The 25,604-nt window shown below is 43.6% G+C and overlaps 1 protein-coding gene across 3 annotated transcripts in view; it reads left to right on the top strand.

The window, feature by feature from the left end:
- The window catches only part of CAMK2D (calcium/calmodulin dependent protein kinase II delta), a 201,776-nt gene that overhangs the window by 146,546 nt on the left and 29,626 nt on the right, over nucleotides 1–25,604 (top strand). For all 3 annotated transcript variants that reach the window (XM_053975118.1, XM_053975120.1, XM_053975117.1), the window contains 7 exons: nucleotides 1,461–1,536; nucleotides 2,131–2,225; nucleotides 2,827–3,055; nucleotides 9,735–9,847; nucleotides 10,057–10,148; nucleotides 10,352–10,418; nucleotides 12,445–12,548. In XM_053975118.1, coding sequence (XP_053831093.1) covers nucleotides 1,461–1,536; nucleotides 2,131–2,225; nucleotides 2,827–3,055; nucleotides 9,735–9,847; nucleotides 10,057–10,121 — 578 coding nt within the window. In that variant the 3' untranslated portion in view covers nucleotides 10,122–10,148; nucleotides 10,352–10,418; nucleotides 12,445–12,548. The remainder of the gene's footprint in view (nucleotides 1–1,460; nucleotides 1,537–2,130; nucleotides 2,226–2,826; nucleotides 3,056–9,734; nucleotides 9,848–10,056; nucleotides 10,149–10,351; nucleotides 10,419–12,444; nucleotides 12,549–25,604) is intronic.

Below are 25,604 nucleotides of genomic sequence, written 5' to 3' on the forward strand. Positions count from 1 at the left end.
CAGACACAGCTCTCCTGAATGTTAGTACAGCCCAGACAAACTTTGCTGGAACCCCTTTATGTAATTTAAGGTGGCTTCTGTCAGAAAGCTTCATAAAAACATTTGTTCCACTGCAATTTCATTTTGGAGCTAAACCAGGAAAACCAGCAATTTGGCAACACGGTTCAATTTCTTCCTTCTGGGGTTGATGTGGAATTATATCTTGTGTATCTCAACATCAAAGGTACTGTGGTAAAACTCGGCAAAGGCATAACTGATGTTAGTGAAAAAGGGAATATTCCCAATTGTCTTGAGCCAAGTGTTGATAAATTATGTGTCCATGTGGTTTTGTGCCTCTCGTGTGTGGAAACTACAGTACCATTGTAGACATATTAATTGCTTATATCGTTATCCACTAACATGAGCTCATGATTATGTAGCAACTGATCAGAGATTTTTACCTCATTTCCCACTGTCAGATTTAATGGTCTGTAATTTCCTCATCTCTGATTGAGATGTGTTACTGTGTTATTTAATCAAATCCTTTAGCTCAGCTATATGTATGTGAGATGTTGTGTGCAGAACTGGTAATTTCCTCACTGCACGAGGTCTGCTTGTTCTGGATCTCTTTTTGCCAGCCTTCTGTAAGACTGCACCATTATTTCTGACTCAGCCATCCCACCACTTGGCTGGTGCTGGCAATGCCATGCAGTGTCCACTCAGTCTGGCCCATGTTATTTAAACCAATGATAATGGAGGCATTGCTGCTCTTTTCATTGAAAGTCTTTTTTCTTTCCACAATCCTTGTGAAAAATAAGGCAATTCATACTTGAAATGCTCTTAGCCACAGTGCTAGCAGTAAAGAGCTGCTCAGAAAAAGCCTTGGTAGACCTTTATATCCTTTTTTTTCACCATCGCATTTTTTCTTGCTGGTTTCTTTTTGGTCCTTTTCACCCGAGTGCTTAGGTGTGCACTAAGGAGAAGGTTAACACCACAGTGTCAGTTTTGAGCACAGCATTAGAAAGTTAATTTCTCTGTGTGCTCCCCAGCATTTTCTTTTGAAGAAGAATGTGATCTCTCTCTGCACTTTTGACATGTTTTTGTTAATGGTCAAATCCATGTGTGGGAGTGTGCTACTACAGGCAGACTGGCTGTAAAACAGTAATCAGCTTCCTTGAGTTTGAAGTCTAGAGCTGGGGCTTGGTTTGTTTTGCTTTTTAAACAGCAGATCCTCCGGTGAAGGAAAGATAATTAGAAGTGTGATAGGGAAGTGGATTATCTTGACGTGCATTTAATTTCCTTGTGGATACAGGAGTGCACTGAAGGCAAATCACTGTAAAGCTACAATGTAACATCATGTCCTTTGGTCGTAGAAATGAAGAGAGATGGCTCTTGTGCAGCTGGGGAGTGACAGAATACCTGTCAGCTGTCACCTTCCACTTTGCCTTCCCCTGTAAGATTGGGTTTGTGTCTCTCCCCAGCTCGTAAGCAGGAGATTATCAAGGTGACCGAGCAGTTGATTGAAGCCATCAACAACGGGGACTTCGAAGCTTACACGTAAGCTCCTCCTTTGGAGGGAGTGAGGACAGCTGGGGTGTTTGACACTGTCTGTGTAAATATGCATGTTTATCTGGGAGTGCCCGTGCTTGGAGTTATGTACTGTTGAAATGCCTTCCCAAATGCCCCCACAAAACACAAGATATGTGCATGGCTGCTTTGCCCTGGCTTCACACATCACCAGTTTCAGAAGAGCTGCTAGTATAACTCCAGTGGAGCTAGAAGAAAGTATTTAAATCTTGCTTATATAATGATGTGAGGCCTAAAAAATATCCCTTGCATTGCACAGTCGTGGTTTTCATCATCACAAGTAAAAATTCCTACTTGTAATAACACTGACTTGTGGGTCTTTTTTTGGTCAAAACACGATTTATATGAAATGTGGTCCACTTAAAGTAAGCTGCCATATTTACTAATTGAGCTGAAACCAGTACTCCATGCCTGCTCCTCATGTTAAGTTCTGTTCTTTTCCAGTGTGATGGCATGAGTAGGTGAAATGTTCAATATGAATGAAAGAAACAATTAAAACTGATCTCTCCAAAATGGTCATCCCTAACCACATGTGCTCATTGCAGAATTTCCTCTATTCCGTAGAAAAATCTGTGATCCGGGCCTTACGTCTTTTGAACCTGAAGCTTTGGGTAATCTGGTAGAAGGGATGGACTTCCACCGGTTTTACTTCGAAAATGGTAAATATTCCATTTTCATCTCCAAGTCTTCATCTGTTCCTTGTGACTGTGTGTCCCTGATCTAATGAGCTTTCTGGTTTAGGAGTCAGTTGACTTGGGCAGGGGAAGGGAGTATTATTTTTTTCAGAGTTCTGCTATAAGGTGTGTTTGAGTCTGCTTCTTCTCTGCTCATTCACACATCACAGGGCACCTCAGAGGGCAGAGGAGAGTTTCAGTTATTAAGGACTAAAAAGTCAAAATAAAGAATGAGTTAAGAGCTGAATTATTTTAACTGAGAATATTGGGTACAAATGTCATTAGACATAACAGCGAAACTGAAATGTTGGGAAACTCCAGGTGCTGCCCTCCACTTTATTTAATCCATATATGTACGTGGATTAAACATATTTACTTATTAAGTAGAGTATAATAAGTGATTGTGCTCACTCCACGAAGTATTTTAGTTGCCAGGTGTGATTATCATAAAACCCCGATTATGAATTTGTATGTGCTCAGCCTGAGATTTTTGTGTGTAAAAGAGGTTGGCATGAGCTCTTTTGGCTTACCCGTAGCAAATGTGATTTCTCCTGTGCGTACCCCCGCGCGTGTGTGTGTCCCGTAGCTCTGTCCAAAAGCAACAAGCCGATCCACACGATCATCCTGAACCCGCACGTGCACCTGGTGGGCGAGGACGCGGCGTGCATCGCCTACATCCGCCTGACGCAGTACATGGACGGCAGCGGCATGCCAAAGACTATGCAGTCCGAGGAGACGCGCGTGTGGCACCGGCGCGACGGCAAGTGGCAGAACGTGCACTTCCACCGCTCGGGCTCGCCCACCGTACCCATCAAGTAAGGAGCAGCCCCTCCGCCGGCTCACACCTCCTAGGCACACCACATAGTCCACTAGCTGCTTTGGGCCTTAAAAACTGCCAGCCGTCCTCTGGTAGTGTCACTTTCTGTGGTTGTTCATTACGTGTTATACCCACTGCTGTGCGTGCTGTTGGTGCGAAGATTTCTAAAATAATGCGCTTTTTTGGTTGTTGTTTTCTACTGTGATGCCCACCGGTCCAACTTGGTCCCTGAACTGACAGCTTGAAGAGCAGGAAAGTATTTTAATGTAGAGAAAGCTTGACAGAAGTCACACAAAACAGGATTAGAAAACCTGGAATACAGTTGCTGGAAAACCTGGGAAAATAAAAAGCGGTAGGATACATGGAGCTGTGAGAGCTAACCAGAAAGTTTCAAGTAAAATGTGTCACTATTGGGAAAAACTGAAGTTCGACTAATATTTAGTGTGATTTCCAGCCACCTCTACTTTCCCAGGCCTAGGTGTGTTCCACTGCAAGTTGGGTTTGAGCCAGTTTACGCATTTACCTTGTAAATTGAGCCATCCCAGTCCCTCTCACATTCTTACCTCCTTCCCCACACTCTCTGTGCGTAACTGCTGAGTATTCCTTTTGGGCAGTTCCAACATCCCCGTGGAACAGCCTCACATTTCTCCCATCAGCATTTTTCTCTGCTGTTCTTCCAGGCCCTGCCACGCCCTCGGAGTCAGGCAGTGACCAAGTTGCTTGAGCCACATTGTCACCAGGGTTAATGACAGCACACTCGGGGTTGCAGCAACAAAACAAAATGTCACTGCTTGCTCAGGAGGTTCTGCTCAGGCCATCGGCTTCTCTCCTTCTTCAACAGCCTCTGCTAATGAGCCCAAACCTCAGTGACTTGTGGTTTCCCAAATAGGCAGCACTGGCCCAGGCCTGGCTTTGCTCAGTTGTGAGCCCTCTGTATAGGATGCAATTCCATTTGTGTCAGATGTCTTAATGTGGAGAGTGGCTGAATTTCCTGGCATGGATGGTAAGGGCTTAGATTTCATCTTTTGAACCATCACGTCTTGTATTTTACTCCTTGCAACACTGTTCTCCTATATGAAATAATACTTGATGAAGTAAGAAATAAGGTAGAATGAAGTGATAATCTTCCATGGTGATGATTTTTTATTAGTTTCTTATTTAGGAAAAAAGAAATTTATTACTTAGTGATAACTGTTTTATTTCAAAATGTGAAACCAATGGGAGCAGGAGCCACATGTCCTCTGTTTCTCACATTCCAGCTGCACTGCCAGTGTTTCAACAGATAGTATTCAAAGAGCAGTTATTCTTCCTTGAAATGCAGTGTTAGGTAAATCTTTGAGGTACTCATACAGGACTGTTTGTCAAGGGATCTGAGCTGGGTGTGTGTAGAGCCAGAAAGCCCAAGTGTGAAGCAGGCTCACCTGGCCCACTGCACCCTGAACAGTCAGTGTTTACAGCACAATGACATGAAATGAACTAGAGAATCATTTAATCTTTTCTTCTGATTTTTTTTTCTACCTCTGTCTTTTTGGGAAGGTACTGCAGCAGGTTCTTTGCAGCTGCTTGTGCTCTCTAATAAAGATAGGGATTTCTGGGACTGCCTAGGGTGGAAGGAGAAGAAAAATCACCATGGAGTAATTTTTTTGAGGTTGCAGGGCAGTTTTTGAGATTGCAGGGCAGTATTGGTGAATCTTTTGAGCCAATGGGGTCGGACAGAGGAGATTCCAGGACTGCAAGGGGTGTCCTAGCTTAAGGGGTCACAGAGGAGCCTTAGAGCCAGACTGAGGCTTAAAGAGAGATTCCCTGAGTTAGCAATGTAGCCCTAAGTGTGTAGCACTGGCAACAATATCACATGAATCCCATAACCAGCTCTGCTCTTGAATTCAGGGGATGTTTTTGGACTTGCTCCTAGCACTGCTCCAAAATATCATCAGTCTGATGGTTAGGAGCCTTACTTTCCAGTGTAAAATTTGGTCATCTTCAGTGTATCCTTGATTTCTTCTATGTCATCGTTGCTGTCCTGTGCTGGTGAGGTGTGCAGACATGAAGTGGTTTGTAGGCAGGCTGAGCAGATCATTCACCTTCTACTTCCATAAGGTAAACAGCCAGTGCTACCTCAGATGGCTTTGTCTGATAGGATCTCCACTTTACCTTATCTCCTTGCGGTCTTTTCTTGTTTGAGGTTTGCCTTTCCATTAGCTTGGCTGCTTCTGAAATGCTCTGTCCAGTTGTGGTCAGGGCTTTATTTCATTCCCCGGTGTCTTTCTTCTCCCTGCTCTGTTCTGGCACGATTTTTTGCACTTTTGTCATCTGCAGCGCATCTGAGACAGCCACCTATTTATCTTCAATTCTCATTTCCAGCCAGTGAGTACATAGAAACTTTTACAGAGCTTTGCACTTTCTATTATTCCATGTAACAATTTTGGATTACCCAGCCCTCAATGTTATTTGGTTCTCCTTGCACAATGCTCCTGTTTTGTTTTCTTTTTATAGTGCCTTGCACCTAAGTGTCAGTATACTACGTGAGATCAGTCCTACTGCTTTTGCTCAGCACTAGTGAGTCTCCTCTAGGCTGGTAACTCCCCTTTGAGCACAAAAATGGTCATTCTTTCTTTATTCCTCATCTTCTGAAGTCTGACTGGGAGATTCCCATGTAGCACCAAGCTAGACCCATCTTCTTCTATAACCCATCCTGAACATTTTTATACTGTCTCAAATTTCACCTTTGCTCTTCCCAGTGAGAGAAGCAATAACACCATTTTGGAAAACTAAAGGAACTTAATTAACGTATTGTTCTAGTTCCTTTATCTGAAATGTGTTCTGACTACAGCTACTTATTTAGTGATTACCAATGCACAGTAGTTAATAATGCCATTTCCATAATAAAAAAGTATTTTACACATCATGTCTGAAGATGAATTTCAAATCTAATAAAGTTGCAGAAATGATTATAGCTGTGATCTGCTAGACACTGTATCCCAGATGTGTTAAACCAGTTGCTGCAAGCACAGTAGCTTCCTTGTTTTCAGGAAGGAGTGTGCATAAATCTAAGGATAGAACTGAGCTCTTTGGTAGGTATAGGGAAATGTTTCCTTGTGGCAGAGAACTTTTTTGAAAAAAAAGGCTATGAGCACAAACATGTATTTAGTTTATAAATAAATTTTATTCATGGTTTTGCTGTGAGTGGGATGAAGCAAACTGGGGTTTCTGTCTTGTCCATGATTTCTCTCTGAGTGATAGGAGTGATGGTAGGAAATTGTTCTCTCTATCCATGTGTTCAGGGACCTGTGCTAATGTGTTTCTGCAGAGCTGTCTGCTTGTCCTCGGAGACTGCACCTGCCCAATATGGGCAGTCAAAGGGCTGCTGGGCCTGAAAGTGACTCCTTAACCTAACTCCAGCCTCAATGAGGCTTATGTTACCTCCCTGATCACTGCTCACACCTTCTTATACCTCGATAAGCGCAGCGCCAGAGAGCAGGAATGCAGAGTAAAGAGTTTGTTCTGTGTTTGTGCAGTGCCTAGCGCAGAGGGATCCCACCACGGCTCCAGCCCCTAGATGCTATGGTAATACAAATGATGCTACAACCTCAGCTGCATACTTGCTTCCAGCTCCTTTCCCTTCCTTCTCTCTCTGCATTTGGCTCTGGCATGTCTTGCATGTGAATGACACCTGATTCTTCCTTGTCACTTGGTCCAATCTTTGTACAAGAGCCTCAGTCCATGGCAGTGCCTGCGATGTCCATGCTGAGGAAGTTAAGTTACACCCAGAGATTCACGGCTGAATTCTACCCTCCCTCCCTTAAGGAATCCCTTAAGACACTTTGGCTTCCTGCCTGAGTTTTCTTTTTTATTTTCACAGCCTCTCTGGCATCTTGTAAAGATGGAAAATGTCTGTAAAGTGGTTTGAAAAATAAAAGAATGCTTTGCCTGAGTGGAGGTTTTTTCCCTTGTTTTTTCCCCAGTATCATGTTTAGTGATCTCGACAAGATGGGGTTTTTTTTCAATAGCATTGGCTAACACTTGAGCATGTGTTGTTATCTGGTGGTGATGTTACCTCAGTAATGGAAATCTGTTTTTTTTCTCCTTCCTCCTAGCTAAAAATATCAGCGGTGCCGCTCTTGCATTTTCTGTACCCAACGCACCTGGTTGATTACCATCTTGGCCATCCCGTTCTCTTCATGCATGTTTCTGAGTGCATGAAGTTGTGAAGGTTCTTCATGTAACACATTTGTGATGCACCACGTTGCTGTATATTCCATCTGTACACTGTTAACATTTCAATGAAGGTGATGTTCCATGCAATTAGATAATAACAAGGCATAAAAGACAAAAAGAGATATTGGATGGACAGCAGTAGACACACAATACATTTGTCACTTGCTCCATTTATGCCAAGTTTTGACAGACAACTTTAAAATCTAACGCGTTTATTAAAAAAAAAAGGAAAAAAAAGAAAAAGTATATTTTACCTTCTTTTTTTAAGAACTGTTTTTTGACTCCTCCTTTTCTTCTGAGTCCCAGGATTTTGCTTTGGTTCTGGTAGGAATGGTTAGGATTTCCGCTGGCAGCTCCTTCACTGTAAAACAGATTTTTATCCTAGATGGACAAAATCACTGATAAATGCGGAAGTGTTAATATCTTGGCTTTGGACCAGCTGCAGCCTTCTTAGTTTATTAGTCTATGTAAACTGGAAAAATCTCCTCATTTGCTGGCCTGGCCACTCCAGAATTAACTGTAAGTGTTCTGGTGAGTCAGCAGCTTCCATTTTCCTTTAGAGTCCTTTTTGCTTTCTTATTTTGCTTAACTGAACAGTTCTGTTGGATGATTAAGCAAAATGAAAAATTGTAAGGAACTAAGTGATAATTGAGAGACAGTTTTTGAGGATTAAAATGGAAGGAAAGAGAAAGATTTTTATCGCTTTTAGGATGTACTGTAAAATTTTTGAGGAGGCTTTAAAAAATACAATATGTGGGTTAATGTATAGACCAGTTGTGTGGATAATATACTCAAGAAATATTAGGCCTTAAAGCTAAGTATGAAGAGTTTACTTGCATTACGCTGCTGCTGTTGCTTCTCTGGAAATGAATTACGGAGACACCGGTTTTCCGTGGGACCCTAGCACTTTACCACAGGTTTGTGTCTCCCCCTCTTGCCCTCAACCCACTCGTGGTTTCTCAAGCTCCCCCGGCAGCGTTCGGTGTCGAGGCCGGCGATTCCCGCGGCGATCCCGACGGGTTTGTCCCGGCTCCGGGCCGAGGCTGGAGCGCCAACTTTGCAGCAGGGACTAGTTCTCCTTCCCTCACGTTGCTGTAAAAACACACCCTCGCGAGAATTTCAGTTCCTTCCCTTCCACTGTTGCAGGGAAGCCCAGGCTGGGCTGCTCCCGTTCTCCCCGTGGCTCTGTTAGCAGCAGGCTCCTGCTCCCCGCAGCGCTGTACAGTGCATGGTATCTCAGTCAGTGTCCTTTTTAGCCGTCCAAAATTTACAACTCGGCAGCCGGAACTTTTTAAAATGGAAAGCTTCCTAATTTGTATCATTTCACCTTTCTGTGTTCATTGCTAATCAGAAGCAGTTCTTAAACATGTTGATATTGTTACTAGTGGATGTATGGTAGATGGACTTAAGCTTCTCTGATAATTACTACATGATTTTAAACAATATATATTTAAAGTAAACATCTACAATAAATGTGTTGAGCCATATTAACTGCTAATGGGATCTGTGAAAAAAGTAATGGCCTCATTTTTTTCTCATTAATTTCTTTTCCTTTTTTTCTTTTTTTTCTCTTTTTTTTTTCTTTTTTTTTCTTTTTTTTTTCTTTTTTTTTTTTTTTTTGTGAAGCGGCTCTAAGTGGCATAACTGTATTTAAAATTAACAAATTAGGTGTAGGGTGTTTTTTTATACTTCTAACATAGCATGTGGTGTTGATGTATTACTGTAGACCAAGTTTGTCTTCCACACCAAGATGTGAGGAAATTGTGATTTGTTCTCTCCACCACAACTGAATTATATACTTCTGTCATTTTGGAACACTGCAGTTTACCATGGGACACAGTGTACATATTTCTTGCCATAATGGTAAATGATTGATATATTTAAGGATTAATAAATTTGTGATTTCTGCTGACATTGTGCTTGTGTTTTAATTTCCCAATTAATTGTGATCTTTGCAGTGGAAAATATGTAGTGTCTGTTTGAATTAAGATGCCAGGGGTACAGATGCACTTTCTTAGGAGCTGAATTTTCAGTTTGAAAATACAAGTGTTTGCTGTTGTGGTTTTTCCTTTGGTTGGTTCCTAAGTGCCTTTCCTGGTGCTGATTGCACACTGCTCATGCTCTGCTTTGTTGGTGGACTGTGCACATACCTTGTGCTCATAGGGCCATATTTAGAAATGTTTTAGGTAGTTCCAACATTTCTGTTGCTGCCTTGCTGCATTTCATATGTATGCTCAGCTTGTAACACATGGTTCTGTAAGAGCAGTTATTGTATGATCTATAATGCCATAAAATATCTGTAGGAATATAAAAACATACATATAGAAATATAAAATGCATTTACATCTATAAATAGGATTTAAAATAACATACCAGTTTAAAAGCTTACATATCTATCTGTAGTGATTTCAGGCTGTCTTAAACCGTGCTGAGCCACAACTGAGGGCATTCTTTTATACCAGCAGAAAAGCAGGACGAAGGAGAGGAAACAACTTGCAGCTTTCCTGGGTCAGGGAATGCAGAGCTGGACCGGGGCCAAGGCAGCGTAGCTGGAGCAGCGGTGTTGGTGTGGCAGGTAGCCAGAGCCTGTCCTGGGTTGGTCACAATTTCAGTGCTTCTTCTTGGGTGGCATTTTGTAAACAAAAAAAAGGTAGTCAGGAGAGCACTCAGGGGATTGGAATTTTTCAGTAAACCCCAAAAGGAGCAAAAGTGGTTTAGTCAAATGGGAGGTCTTAAATTTTGTCATATCATTTTTACCTACTTTTTTTGCTCATTTTTTTCCAGTGAATGCTATTCCAGAAATCGGTTTGATTTCCATTTTAACCATGCTCCTGCATAAAGCTGTTTGACAGCAGCGGAATTGCTACTGATTTCAGGTATGCAGAGAAGAGATCAGTGGATAAAGCAAAATGTTCAGCAGGGGGCTGGGAGAACACATTTCCTCCATATCAGGCTGAATATTTGGGAGAGCAGCAGGGTTTGGGGGCTGGTTTGGGGTTTTTTAATGCTTGTTCTTTTATAGCACAAGTATTTTAGTCTGCTGCCTCCTGGTGGCTTTGTAATACTGTCTTTTATTTAGGAGAGTACAAGAAGAGACTGTTCTGAGCGGAAGGGAGCCCAGTGCTTTCATTTATTCCATTTTTAATGTAAGTAAGGAACACAGTATTTCAGGGTCTGAAATTTACCATTTCCTGGGTCTTGAATATACCCTATACATACACCTGAAGCAATCAGATTGATTCTATTTTCTGAAAATGGCCTCCCAGGACACATTGAAGAAAAGTAACATCTCCTAGGGCTGTATATTAAATCCAGAGTTCATTGTGTCTAGGATTAACTTTACTGTTTCTTCAGTGAGTTAGTAATCCTTGGTAATTTATCATGTCCTTGGGCTATTGTCTCAGAAAACAGAATTGCTTCGTGCTTCTCAGGGCTTTTCTTTCTTCTTAAATTTGTGCAGTCATACCTTATACATAACCCATCATAAGAAAACACTATTAGTCAAAAAATTAACTGTAGTCATTGAGGAATTGATCCAAATTGCTTCAGGAGTCTCAGCTTCTTTATTCCTTACAGATTATTGGTAAAAGACAGAAGTGGGTGGACTGGAGTTCAGTGCTGTGAGGTCCAACTGCTAAAGCCATTGTTCTTGCAGGGAGAGCCGTGGGCTGACACCTCTGTACAGGGGTGTAGGGAGGTTTGGATCCTCACAAAAGGGGAGACTTAGTAATTCTGCAGCCTGTCCAAGCCTCACAGGAAAGGAAAGCTACACAGAGTAGACCAGAAGCCTTCTTTCCCTTCCCCTCCCTGTCAGGCGGAGACCCCTGTGGCTGAGCAGGACAGGTTGCAGGATCTGCTTCCAAGGCAGTGTGCATGTGGAAGAAGGCAGGAATTCTGTGTGCTCACATGCTGCAGAACAGCAGTGCCAGGGCTGCCTGTTCTAGCATGTTCTTGTCCAAACCCAGCCCAGGCCAAAGGCACTGCAGACAGTAAGTTTGGGGGAGAGGAAAACATTTAACCAGAGGATGGGGCGAAGAAAATCGGTTCAAAAACAAGACAAGCTGACAGAAAACAGGATTTCCAAGGCAAAGAGATAGAAGAGCAGTATTTCTGTGTTACAGAAATGTCACATTCTTTCTTCAAAGCTGTTTCCACAACCCAGCTGCAGGACTGGACCATCTTAGGAACTAACTGGTAATTAGGCCCATATAACCTTTTTCATCACAGTGACCTCTAAGTAGTTAACAAAGTTAAATGGCTAAATGTGGCAAGTGGTTGAGACAGGGTTGCTTCCTTAAAATAGCATGGGCTGAGTGTGTGTGGCCACCCTCTGAAAAGTTGTGTTAAATTGCAGCACAGCATTTATCAGGAATCTGACACACCTTACTTTGCCAAGGGCCTTGCCCTTACTTCTGCTATCCTCGTAAGTCAGCCCATAATGGAAAGATGCTGTTTCATGTCAGGGCAGGACTGGCAGCAGTGTCTGTCACCAAGTCCCCTGCTCGCTGTCAGGTAATTCCCAGGAGCCAGCAAGCTGGTGCAGGGGAGAGGGGAGTATTAATTCATTAATAGAGTGCCACTGCATTGGGAGAGAGCTCATGACAAACAGAGCGGCCCTGGGGAAGAAGGGACTGCTCAGCTCTCTTGCCACTCCTTTTCCCACCCTGCTGAGGCATCCAGGGCTGGCTCTCAGAGAGGACAGCTGCCCAGGGTGGTGACACTCACAGGACCTTGAGTAACACCAAGGGACCTTGCTAGCACCGGCCAGCCTGAGTGGAGGTAAGATCCCGCCTTTGGGAGCCACACAGCTCGTTTGATAAAGGTATTGCTGAACACTGGTACCTAAACACAAGTCAGAACCTTAGTAGGGATGTAGAAGAGAGTGCTCCCAAGAACTCACCTCTGTCATGTTAGAGCAAGACATGAACTGAATTAAACATCACACAGAGCTGTTGTCACGTCCTGTGCACCAAGGAGAGGTAAGAACCAGAGTCAGAAGCAAGAGTTCACTTTAGGGTCCTTGGATAAGTTCTTCAGACAAAACGGGCACCTGAACATCTACTCCCTAAGTAAAAGTGGTGATTTCTGGGGTTTTTTTCTGAACAAAACTTTTTAGAGAGTAAAGCACAAAAGGGGGGGCATGCTAAAATTTGCCTGCCTTGTTCATTGTAGCAAATAGAGTTATGGAAAACCTTCATGAATGAATGAAGCTTCTCAAGTGGACACCTCAATTCCAATCAAGTCTTTATAAAGAAAAAAAATCACAAACACAATGAGTAAGTATGTTTGAAAAGTCTTGTTTATATCCTACTATGTTATCAAAATTCTGTATCATCAGGCCGATGATTTAGATCACCCGACCAAGACAGAGACAAGGAGAAGTTGTAAAGGTGCACATTTCTTTTTCCAGTGGTTCAAATCAATCCTCCACCAACACAGGAAGGCTTATGGAATTTAACCTCATGGACACTTGCATTGTCATATGGGTGTTCTTTTGGCTTTGATCGAAAGTAGATACTTTTAAGTAATATTATTTAGTAAATGAGAAAGATGGTTTATTAAAGTAATTTGGAAATTGGTTGGAAAGGAGATGAGTGACAGATAATATATGTTGTAGGTGAGTAATTGACAGCTTTGCATTCTTCTCTTGTAGCAGCCTCCATGTGAAACCCCCACAGACAGCAGTCTATAAGTCACAAAGTAACAGAATGGGGTTGGAAGGGTCTCCTGGAGATCCCCTAGCCCAACCCCCTCCTAAAATCAGGTTCACCCGGAGCAGGTTTCACAGGCTGATGTCCAGGCAGAGTTGACCATCTCCAGAGGAGACTCCACAGACTCTCTGGACAGCTCCTGCCAGTGCTCTGTCCTCCAGAGAGCCCCTTCCCAGCAGGTCAGGCCCTCACCTGCATGGGTGCATGGGGTTCTTCCTGAGCTGCAGGACCCCACACTTGCTTTTTTTGAGCTTCCCTGAGTTCCTCTCCAACCCATCCAGGTCTGGCTGAAAGGCAGCACAGCCTGCTGACCTGTCCTGCCCTTTTGGAAGACTGGGATGACATTGGCTTTCCTCCGTTCCTCCTCCGTCTTCAGAGACACACCTAATCAAAGATAAATCTAATCTTCCTGAAAAGTTATTCTAAAAAGGATTTTGGATACACTAGAGCACCTTTACACACAGTAAGAGGAATTGGTAGTATGGCCAGCCTTCTGTTTGCAGGCTTTATTTCTGATCTTCTGGGTGGCCTTGGGCTGCCTGGAGGATATGGTGTGGATCCGTGCACTTGTGGCTGATGTGGCAATTCCCATTTCCAGCCCTTCATTGCTACTCTTTGTGTGGGCAATGTTCACATCATCTAAACCCTGGAGAACCAGTGGTTTCCAGGGTTCTGTGACAATGAACAGAATTACCTTCTCTTAAACACTTAGATGCGCTCCATGTAAGTATTTTGAAGAACCTGAGAATATTAACTACTTTCCAGCATCTGAAAGGGTGTTGGCACATCATTTTGGGCTTTGGTTTTGGAGGCACTATTTCAGTCTCCTGTTGGGACCAAAGCACTGTGTATAAATAGTTACATTCCCTGTGATGGAGCCAGATAAGCACAGCAGCAGCAGGCTGATTTCTGGGCCTGGATTTAGATCCACTGACAGGGATCTGGGAGATGTGAGTAGGAGGTTTTGGTCTTTTGCATTCAGGCCAGCAATCTGAACGTGTGTTCCTTGTGCAAGGTCAGTGCCATAACTACTGAGTGAATATCTGAGAATGTTTTTGTCCATCTTTTTTTCACTGAAAAATAAGCAGGGAATGATCTGTTTTGTGTTTGGATGTAGGTTTTTAAAAATGGCCAAAATCCGCCTGACAAGAGCAGGAAGGATCCCTTTCCCTCCTTTTATGTCAAGCGAAGGTGCCCCAAAGCCTAAAAAATGCCAAGGACTAATTAACGCAAAGCTGAGAGCAAAATGAATTATAAGTCTCTTTTCTTAAACAAATAGATGTGTTTGAGGATTTCAGCATGTGAACAGATAGAAAAACTGAGGCTTAAAAGGCCCCAGGGCTTTGCTGATCCCTCCTTTGCAGTGGGTTTCCAATGTTGGTGCACTGAGAGTGTTTATTCTCTCCTCTGTAGTTGAATGGGGATCTCAGTATTTGTGTCTCACCACATTCACACCTTTCTATAAACAGCTTCCCAGTTAAGACCAGCTTTTCACACATGACAAGGCAGAGCTACTTTACATCCCACGAGTCTTACACTACCTGCCAAAAGGATGTAAGGGGAATATTTGGGAGAGTGGAAGAGCCGGAGAATGAGGAGTACAGTTTTCATTAAGAGGTCTCAGCAGCTCACCCTACTCTTCTCTGAGGAGTAGCTGGCACAAAGATCCAAACATTTTGGTGGCAAGAGGAGACAGCAGGTGGAGGCTTCTCCTCTGTAAGATCCTTTCACTGCTCTGCCAAAATGCCCCTCTGCTGCTCCATGCCCCTCCATTCGGCTGCTCACCTCTTGCCTTTTGTGCTGCTCCTGTCCTACCTTCCTTCTCTTGCCAACCTTCTCATCTTCATCCCACGTGAAACCCTGAGGTTCTTACCACATGGCATTTATCTCATTGACAGCAACGTGTGCCACTCCTTGGAATGAGTCATTTACTTGTCTGTCTGAAACTCTACTCCCCCATCTTCCTTATTCTTTTTTCCTCTTCTCTTTTGTGTCTCCCTTTTATGTGAGACCGTTCCCAGGATGCAGCCAGCAGCTGGAACAATAGGCAGTGTTCCTGGGAGCAGTGTTGCCGTGCCCTGGTGTTTGCCTGGGAGCCTTTTAAAAGCATTAGCTAATTACTCCTCACGGTGTCGCAGCATCACATCGCTGCTTTCAGCCTAAGATCCTGGCAGTGTGTAATTTGCCCAAGGCCATGAAGTTATTGGATGGCAGGTGTTTCTAGGTCCAAGGGTGAGTTTCCTTCCCTGAATGACAGTGATTGCAGGCTACCTGTGAAGGACTTATGGCCAGAATTATAAGGAGAGCTCAGTGAGTATCGTGCTTGCTCACTGCCCAGCATTAGCCCCAGGTGAGCTCCCTCTAAAAAGCCAGGTTCACATCCATCCTGGCAGGTGGAACTCTGCAGCACTTCTGAAATCTGATAAAAGGCACATCACACTGTTCTGAGGCCAATACTCGAATTGAGGGCATCAACCACACACTGCTGTCCTCACAGAGCAGGAATATCCTGGGAGTTCTGAATGTCACACTAGTTAGTTATATTAGCTAAACCTGGCTTCCTGCATCTGGCAGCAGTTCAAAGGTAAGACAGCTGTAAAATATTGGCACTGTATTGTCTTTGTACATCCAGAAAAAAGGCAAAGAGGAAAAAAAGAAAAACCACCAAAAATCCTTCCCAGGAAAAAACCCAACCACAGAGTCATTGAGGTTTCTTTTTTATTTTTGCCACTGATACTGACCTAGAAAAGGAGAAAGAACTGGATCTGATGTTTAGATACTAGATGAATCTTTCTGAGCTGGTGGTTAGACAAAGGGTGATTTGAGATGGTGATAAATGATGGAGAAGATGTAACTACACGGTTTCGATTTTACCGTGACTGGGTTTGAATGTGATGCCACAGAGCATACACACAGCCTGGGACACAGCTAAAGGTCCTGTTATATATTTTTGCAGAGGTGACTTTTTTGAACCTAGAAGCTGACAAAGGTGTAAGAGAAGCTTAATGGCCGGCCCAAGATAGTTCCACTACCTGCACTAGGAGATGATACCAAAATTTCTGGGATCTACTCCAGGTCCATGAGCACAAAAAAATCTGTTTTGTTCATAGAATAATGGAATCCCAGAAAGGTTTGGGTTGGAAGGGACCTAAAAGTTCCAACCCTATACTATGTGTAAGGATACCTTCTACTAGACCAGGTTGCTCAGGGCCCCATCCAGCCTGGCCTTGAACACTTCCAGGGATGGGGCAGCCACAGCTTCTCTGGATAACCTGTTCCCAGGTCATTGCCATGAGATCCTGTCCTTTGGCCCCGCTTACAAAGAGATGCTCCTCTTTTCTGAGGGCTGAAAACACTCAGTGTGCTGATGCAAGAGAGGTGACCAGTCAGGTAAGTGGTGTCCTCAGCTTGTAATTAACTGTGATGGAAAAGGGGAGTTCAGGATTGTAAAAACTTCTGTTCTTCACCCTTCATTAGCATCTGCTCTCAGATCTCAGTGCTGGGGGTTTATTACCTTTCAGAACAGTGGGCTGGAAAACAGAGTTCATAGGTCTGTTCTTACTTTGCGGAGTCAGTTCCCTCCGCTTAGCTTCTTCTTCCAGGAGGCAGAATTTACCTACACACGACATGAAATAAATCTCTCCAGCTTAGGCTTTCCATCACATTTCAGGGAGCAAGTGCTCCTGTGGGAGCTATGGAAGAAAGTCAAGGCCTGCTGTTGCTCCACAAAGCAAATTTAAAGATGCAAATGGGAAATAAGCTAAACCAGGTTTGGATTTACAGTGCAGATATTATTAGGGTCTAAGTCCCTTTGAGATGATTGACAGTTTGAGATGATTGACATTTGTAAATGTCACAGCTTGTACATCTGCAGTGAGGTCATTTCTGCTATGCACAAATGGCTTTGACCAGAACTGCTCATTTGCATAAAATAATGCAGACTTTATGTTACACTGAGGCAAGAGTCTGATGTGACCAGGTGTCCCACCATCACACAGAAATAACCCCAGAGGAGTCATTCGTCATTTCTGTGATGATTTACTGGAGCACCCACTTGTTATTGTCAGCAGTGACAGTGATGGTGATGGAGAACCCGAGCACAGCCTAGGAAATGCAGATTTGTCTTTATGAGAAACATTGCTTTTGCTTCACTGCTGCCAGCCAGTCTGTCTCCCCTCAGGAGTCAGCATAGGTCAGATGAGCGAGGAATGAGATGCTTTTGATTCATAACTCAGGATAACATTTGAGAAGTTTCTGGAATTTTTTTTACACATGAGCTGCAACTTCTCATGAGAGTTTGGTTTCAGGGAATGAAACAGCGGTTACAGAGAGAGAAAATGGAAATGTGAGAGAGAGAAATATTGTGTACATGTCTTTCATTTCTCTTTACCCTGTAATTTTCCCCTTCTTTCTCCTTTAGTGGCAGGTGAGAGTATAGAGGTGTAACAGACACAGCATAGGCTTAGTCATACTCTTCTGCTACACATATCTTCTTTGAACTGCACTTAATCCATGTGAAGGATTTACATCCAGACAAGCAGAGGAAAGCTCCAGAATAACACAAACAGTTTATAGGCATTGTAAATAAAAGAAACCTAGCTTCCATTTGGCAGAAGAAGGCCATTTTCAGACACATATAATGATACTAGAAGCATTTCTAGTGAAAGTACATTCTTGGTGTGAAAGTCTGACCATTTTTCTCACTCCCATATCCTAAAAATACCACCTGGTGGGTTTTCATGGTTGTTTTCATCTCTATTCCCACGTTAAGGGTCAGGATTTTTTTGTGACTTGGGCAATGCTTCAGGGTGTGCATGGAATACGTCGTGTACAGGCAAGTAGCAATCTACAGGGGAAAAATTCTCCTAATGACAGATATAAGTTCAGGCAGTGTCAGAAATCATAACAAGTAGATAAAATGCTTCCTTAACCTCCCCATTCCACTGCTGTAATCAGTGGAATGGGGAGGTCAAAGAAGCGCTGAGCATGAGTGGTGTGAAGACTTGGCATATTAAGGCTTAGTACATTAAGGGACTTGGACTCTGATGCAGTCCTTGGTATAAATTTGGAGCTGTACTTGGTGATTTGTAATGAGAAAAAAATCTCTGTTGAATATAATTCAAGTCTGATAACAAAATAATGCTGAAGATGGTTGCAGACATAGGTTAGAACTTAGAAGCTGTCAGGGATATAGAGGTTCTGTCACTATCAAAGCAGGTCTGAATTCCCATATGCAGTTTTACCCGTCTCCTCCCACAGAAGTATTTCCACATCCTACGGGATGAGACATTTTGCTGGTTCTGGTTCTGCAACATATTTATTTGTAAGTTTTGTCCCTGCCCAGGGCTTTCTCTTCAGCACTGAAATACTGTCTGTCCAGGAGACCAGCCAGAAACCAACCAGGACCATTCGATATTCCAGCGACTTAATGTCCGGAATCTGCAACAGCTTTTCTGGTACCTTTCAATTGTCAGGCAAGGCCATAAATGCCACCCTCTAAAAAGTGTAATTCAGAGTCTCTGTTGCAAAGACCTCGGAGAAATGGCCATTTCTTTTTCAGCATGTTGGAAGTAAAAGTACAAAACCTGCTGTACACTATTCAGTCGTGATACTCAGATAATAAAATAAGCAAGCTAGGGAAATTTAGTGCAGAAGCAAAAACCTCTAGGCAACAATGTAATATCATACAGAAAAGATATAACTCAATTGGAAATAGCCAGCTGGCACTAATGGCTCATTCATTTAGACTCATATTTCTGGGCTGTCTGGCTTTTGGTGAGATGGGAGCAAGGAACATCATGCCTGCCTGCCAACAGCTATCAATAAAAGTGCTGTTAAGCAGAGCCCTGCAGCTCAGGGGCCACCACGGTAATTGGGAGCAGTTTGAGGAGACCTTCAAGAACCCAAGGTTTGTCTTCTCATCGGTTTCCTGTGGTACTGAGGTTTGGGTAGTGTGCCACTGCTGGTGGTGGGAATATACCACACCTAACTACACACGGCCACGACACAGCGCTCTGCTCTGTGCACAGCAGAGGCCTCGTCTGTGGCAAACCTAAACCAACTAAACTGCCTTTTAGGCCCCTCGCTGGGCCTGACAACACAGCTTGGAAAGACAAGCCCAAATGTAGAGCCTTTAGATGTGCTGGAGTAAGCGGGAGAGCGGTGGGAAGCGCTGGGCACTTACTATCTGGGAATGGGCTCTAGCACAGGACAACGCGTGACCCATCTGTCTGGGCATTGCCGTTTTGGGATGGAACGCATCCTGCCTGCCTTCCTCCCTCCCCTCTGGGCCTCCTGGACACCGAAGCTGGTTTTGTTTCCTTGTCCTACTCCACCTGCTATTTATATGCCTATTCATATGCCTATGTTATCCCTTCTTCTATTGTTTGGCGCACTGTTTTGTCATCCTTCTACCTCACTTGCTTTGCCTCAGTACTCTCCTGAATTAATAACCTGATGACTTTATCCTGGATGATCCTTGTTGTAGTACATCCATAGCCACACTTGGTACTTCTGATACTGTTACCTAGAGGAAATAATAATAATAATAGCAAGAGCCATAACAAGGCTATTATTATGGGGTGCCTAGGAAAGGGTGGCTGACTGTTTTTGCTGGCAGGTATCTGTGGCACAGTGGTTGCAGCTGTACACAGGGAGCAGCAGGGCCAGAGGAATTAAGTCGCTGAATGTCAGAGTGAAAAAAAACCACAGACAGTGAACATGTCCTGTGGCACCAGTTAGAAATTACTTGTAAAGAACCATACACAATACGTGAATTTTGAGTTGGAAAGGACCTTAAAGTTTATCTAGTCTAACCACTCTGCCACGTATAGGCACACTTCCCACTATCTCAGGTTGCTCCCAGCTTTGGCTAACTGTGGCTACTCCATCTTTGGTCACTTCCAGGGATGGAGTAGCCACAGCTTCTCTGGGCAACCTGTGCCAGGACCTTCCCACCTTCACAGGGAAAAATTTCTTCCTAATATCCAATCTAAATCTGCTCTCTGTCCATTTGAAGCCATTCCCCCTTGTCCTGTCACTCCATGCCCCTGCCAAAAGCCCTTCTCCTGCTTTCTTGTAGCTGCTTAGCTGCAGCGACTTCACATGTATATGCATCTGGTGGGTTTTGGTCATTATTTTTTATTATTCTCCTTTACCTTTCCAAAGAGTAAACATAACCACACCTGGAGCTGACTTATCATAGAAGGGTTTGGGTTGGTTCTCTAAAGGTGGTTTAGTCCTCACCCTTGTTTAGAGGATTGCCTTCACCTGGGCATGGGAATGTTGGGTAAGGTGCCAGGTGTTCCTCGTTTCCCATCAGGTGAGAGAACAGCTCCCTGATTTCGCTGAGGGTGGCTGGAAGATGATCACCCATTCCATGGGCTTTGCTTTGTACTCCTGTGAGGGGAAACTTTCAGGAATTTGCTGTGGAATTCAGGGTGCTTGAGCCTTGGTGGGAACACGCAGATTTTCCTGTGAGCGCTCTACAAACTGTGAGATTTGGCCTCAGTGGCCTCGTTGTACTTTGTGTGGGGATATGGTGTGGCAAAGAGCATGTTTGGGGCTCTGGGATGGGGGAAAAGGCTGCCAGAAACTGATGAAGCTCCATGTATGCTTTTTTAAAAGTTCACATTCTGCTGATCTGAGCTCCTGGTAGGAAAGCAGGGCTTGGGGGCCTTTGTGCCTGAGGGGTTCGGGTGGCCCTCGTGCATGAGGGGGCTGAGGGGGCTCTTGTGCATGAGGGGTTTGGGGGGCCCTCATGCATGAAGGGGCTGAGGGGGCTCTTGTGCATGAGGGGGCTGAGGGGGCTCTCGTGCATGAGGGGGCTGAGGGGGCTCTTGTGCATGAGGGGGCTCTTGTGCATGAGGGGGCTCTTGTGCATGAGGGGGCTGAGGGGGCTCTCGTGCATGAGGGGGCTGAGGGGGCTCTTGTGCATGAGGGGGCTCTCGTGCATGAGGGGGCTGAAGGGGCTCTAGTGCATGAGGGGGCTCTTGTGCATGAGGGGGCTGAGGGGGCTCTCGTGCATGAGGGGGCTGAGGGGGCTCTCGTGCATGAGGGGGCTCTCGTGCATGAGGGGGCTGAAGGGGCTCTTGTGCATGAGGGGTTTGGGGGGCCCTCATGTGTGAGGAGTTTGTGGGCCCTCGTGTGTGAGGGTGGGTTGGACCCTCATGCATGACACTGGGGCCTTGTGTCTTACACACCAAAGAAAAGAACCTGGAGGTGATCTGCCAGTGAATGTGGCTTGGTTTTTTTTTTTGCTTCTTGTGCTGTAAGGGAGAGGCCTTAATTTTAAAAGTGTGTTTTATGCATGGAAAATGGGGTATCAGTTTGCCAGGCGAGCTTCCACCTGTGTTGGCACACAGCTGCTCTTGATATTCAACTGAAGCACGTGGGCCTTTGTTAAATGATGTGTTTCATATTTTGGGAACTTTGAAGTATGTACAAGTCACAGTGTGAGAGCAGCTTAGTTAAATGTGCTGGTTTATTTTCACAGACTTAAGTGTCCTTTTGTGACAAAGGTGCTGCTGCTCACCTTCCTTTTTTATGAAAATATAGTTTATGAGGATAATGCATTTTTGTGTTGCTGGGAATTTTACTGGATGTGTGCCAGCACTTTAATGTTGATGAGTTTTTTGTATGTTCAGAACTGTCCACACCTATTACCACCAAACTAATAGAGCTGTTGGAGGTTTTTTGTGGTTTTTAAAAGATGCTGATTAGACTAAGTGTTTGTAGAGCTTTAAGAAATTATGTAACTGCTCTGGTTGCTGTTGATTATTTCCATGTGTTCCTGTTCATCCTGGCTGCGCTAGAAGGAAACAAGAGTGTGAGAATCTTTCTTTGTTATCAGACTTACAGTAGTGCCTTACTCTTCATGGAAAATAGCTTTTTACATTGACTTTTGTTTTCTCACAATTTTTTAATGGATTGATAAATGCTGAAATACTTAATTGTATTGGAATGATTATAAAAGTGTGCTGTTTTATATGAGGTTCACTTAAAACATCTCTCTACCAGCAATGGCATGTCAGTCACTGCTATTCTGGCACCACTGTGGAGAGGCTGAGCCACAATTTAGCTCTGACTGAAGCGTTCAACTCATTTTCTCAGATGTGCATGTGACTGAGATGTGCTTATGTGGGTTTCATTGTTTGAACAAATAATCGTTTTGCCAATAAACTTGAAGTGCTGGATTATGGCCTGTTAATATCCTCGTGCAAGAAGCAGATGAACCATGTTGCAGTTTCCACCACTGAAGTGCAGTGGGAGTTGTTTCTCCCTCCATCTGATAAGTAAGTAAAAATATGTTGTGGTTTGAATTATGTCAGCCTTGTAACTGAGAAGATTCTCATATGGTTAAGTGATTCATGGACTGCAAGAAAAATGATGAGAAGTTATTTGTTAAAAGTGAGTGTTAAGCTGTAATTGTGGAGTTTTCACATGTTGGGAGGAATAGGGGAGGGGAAAGTGATGTTGGGGATTGTGTCCCTTCCCTTTTCTGATTTAATTTCAAATGGTTTGTTTGATAAGAGTCTAATACCAACTGAAAAAAACATGGTACTGGTTTTTTAGTTGTATTGATTAGTTAACTGTTCTGATCTTGTTCTAACAAACTCAAAGAAACTAAAAATGTTATTAGAATAGTTGTGATGTCCTTGTACTGGAGATGTAATTATCATGTACTGCAGAAGTGTATGAGGAAAAAGGGGCATTTGAGTGAGTATCAGTTGAATTTGTACCAGCAAAGGATGTAGTTATGTAATGCTTGATTTTGCTGGGGTTTTTAATGACTGTCTATTTCCATGAAAGATAGCTTTGTGGAAAATGAAGCTAATAACTGTGTTCTTAGTCTCCACTGACAATTAGCCTGTTGATTTATATTGCAAAGGGGGAAGCATCAAATCTGTGGAATTCTAACCTGATCTCCCGGACTTTAACTGCTAGTGGTCTCTCTGTGTACTTCTCAGTTTATGTAACTCTATATAAGTGCTGTTACTGCTGGAGAAAGCCACAGTCTTTGGAATGTATTTGAACTTTGCAATCAACTAGGATTTTCAATACAGAGACAGTGTTTTCAATACAGCATCTCTAAGTCCTGTTTCCCAGGGCGGTTGGTGAAACAGTTTAACTGCAGCAGTTTTGGTTTGGTATAAAACTTTCTGAAGGGTCAGGTTGGGCTGAGGCCCAGGTGATCCAACCTGTGCCTTACCTTTACAACCTTCTCTGGGTTTGGTCAGCTACAGTAGAAATAGGAGGGCAGAAACTGTTCACCTTTTCCCCTTTTTTATTTCTTTTAAATGTTCTTTGTTGACCAGAGAACGTATTTGTATGACAATAAATGGATTTTAAAAGGGGAAAACTTTTTGGGAGCTTTAGAGACTTAGGAAGAAAATACTGGGGGGAAAAAACCCACCAACCCAAAACTATTACACAAAAACTCAAACCCCAGAGGGTTTGCAGAAGTGGTTCTAGGCAGATCAGAGCACAGAGTCCTCATGTTCTGGGGCTGCAACCCTTAGATTCAGGTGGAGTGGGAACATGGGAGCACTCTGAGTATATATAAATACATACGTTCTTTAAATTGGAAAACTTGGAATGAGGGATGGGAAGTTTTGTCCCAGTAGAGGAGTATTTGACTGTAAAAAACTTGTGGGTGTATTATTGGTCTTTTTCTATGAAATACTGATGGTTTGCTGCACTCTAGTGGTGTTCAATAGGAGTCTTGTGCAAGTCTCTGAGTTCTGCTCAGAGAAAGCTGGGAGGTTATTTCTGTCTGACCTCACAAATGTTCAACCTGCTCTTTTAAGCTGTATTTTAGTGTTTTCCTTGTAGCACTGGAGATAGAAATAGGTACTTTCAGATGCTCCTTGTGTTATTCTCTGTGTGTTTGGGGTGACTGGGTGAGGAGGGACTGGGGATTTTGTCCTTACTGCTAGTTCTTAGATTAATATTCAATATTATCAGCTCAGTCCTTCTGATTAGTATCAGTGGCTTTTCACTGTACGGCTTAGAATGTTGGTGCATGATGAAAAGGCTGGGATTGACTCACTGCTTTGCATAATTTCAAGGAATGGTCCTTTAGGTGTGTGCGATTCATATTTCTTTAGATCTCTTTCCCTTCAGTCTGATATTGTGCAACTCGGAGCTAAGGCAGCATCACATGGAGGAGGAAGGACTGGGTGCAGCCTGTGTCATTACCTTCGATGAACAGCTGGCAAGATCCTACCAGCAACTCACCAACTGAAGCCACAGGGCTTCTGCAGATGCAGCAGTTATTTCTGTGTACCTTGAAAGAGAACAGGCTGTCTCCAAGGTAGCTTTCCCCATGCTGTCTCCAGAACTTAGGTTAATGTTGGAGCAAATGTTGTAATTGACATCTTCTTTTGGGGTTCGTGGAGTGGGAGCTGCAGGCTGAGGTTAGTGGAGAAGGGTCCAGAGCTGCAGAAGGGCCCCCGGGCTTTCTGAAGTTTTCCTCAGAGAAGGGTCTGGGTGCAGGCACATCCAGGCTTCGTCCACGGGTTGTGTCCAAGGGCTTATGCAAGTGTAATTGAAACATTACCCTGCAGGATTAAGATGGTGAGCCACATTTATATATATATAAAACAGAAAATTATTTATTATGATAATAAATAGAGTAAAAGACCTTAATCAAAATGATTCGGTGCGCAGTGAGGGTAGCTAGAACTGCTAGTATAGTGCACTGCTTCTGAAGGGATAGTGAAGCGATGATTTTAAAGCCAGTAAGTAGAGATGGGTATTGCTCATCCATTCCAACAACTGTGAGCCCATCTTATTTCTCAGCCTTTGGGGGAATAACCTTGATAGGAGATCCCAGTCAAGGGGAGGCATGTCCACAAGCTCTGGGAAGGGGCATGTTAGGAGACCCCACCATTTTACTAATGGTGTAATTCTGATATTTCCTTCTGGGGTTCATGAAGCAAAAGGGTGTTGTGGGCACTACGGGAGTTCCAGACAGGTTTGTAGCACTTCTGCAGGCTTTCATGTGCACTTTTTTTTTTTTACTTTAACCCTGTTATTCTAACAGCTCCCATAGAGTCCTATAGACATAAGAACATAAATCTGAAATGATATGACAAAGGGGAAAAGATAATCCTCACAGTCAGCAAGCTGCTGGAACAATAGAAGCAGGAGAAACACCAGTTAATTCAGTTATTAATTTGGTTGAGATATTTATTTGTGTTTATTTGCTCTTTTAAATTTAATTGTAGGGGAGTAAGGTGACAGGTGAGCTCAGCTTTAGCCTTAAGCTCAGCAACAGCTATGGTGGACCTCACATGATGGTCACTTGGGTATTGATTTAGTCAACAGACAAACGAGGTGTTGGATTTCTTTAAAAAAAACCAAAACAACTCAACAAAACCACCACAACTTAATTTGACCAAAAAGGATGTTGATTTGGTGGAGCAGATCCAGAAAGCAGGAGAGGAAAGGGAGTCAGTTGTTTTTGGAAGGAAATGGGTGCCCTCACTAGACATGGAGTGCTCCGGAAATGTCCTGTTGGCTCAGTGGGATAAATGGGTTCAGGTCTGTGGTGGGGCATGAGTGAGTTTCCTGTCTGGGGGTGGTTGTGTGGCTGCGTGTCCTTGTTTGGGCTGTGAC

The sequence above is a fragment of the Vidua macroura genome, chromosome 4 (assembly GCF_024509145.1).
Source record: "Vidua macroura isolate BioBank_ID:100142 chromosome 4, ASM2450914v1, whole genome shotgun sequence".
NCBI classification, from domain to species: Eukaryota; Metazoa; Chordata; class Aves; order Passeriformes; family Viduidae; genus Vidua; species Vidua macroura.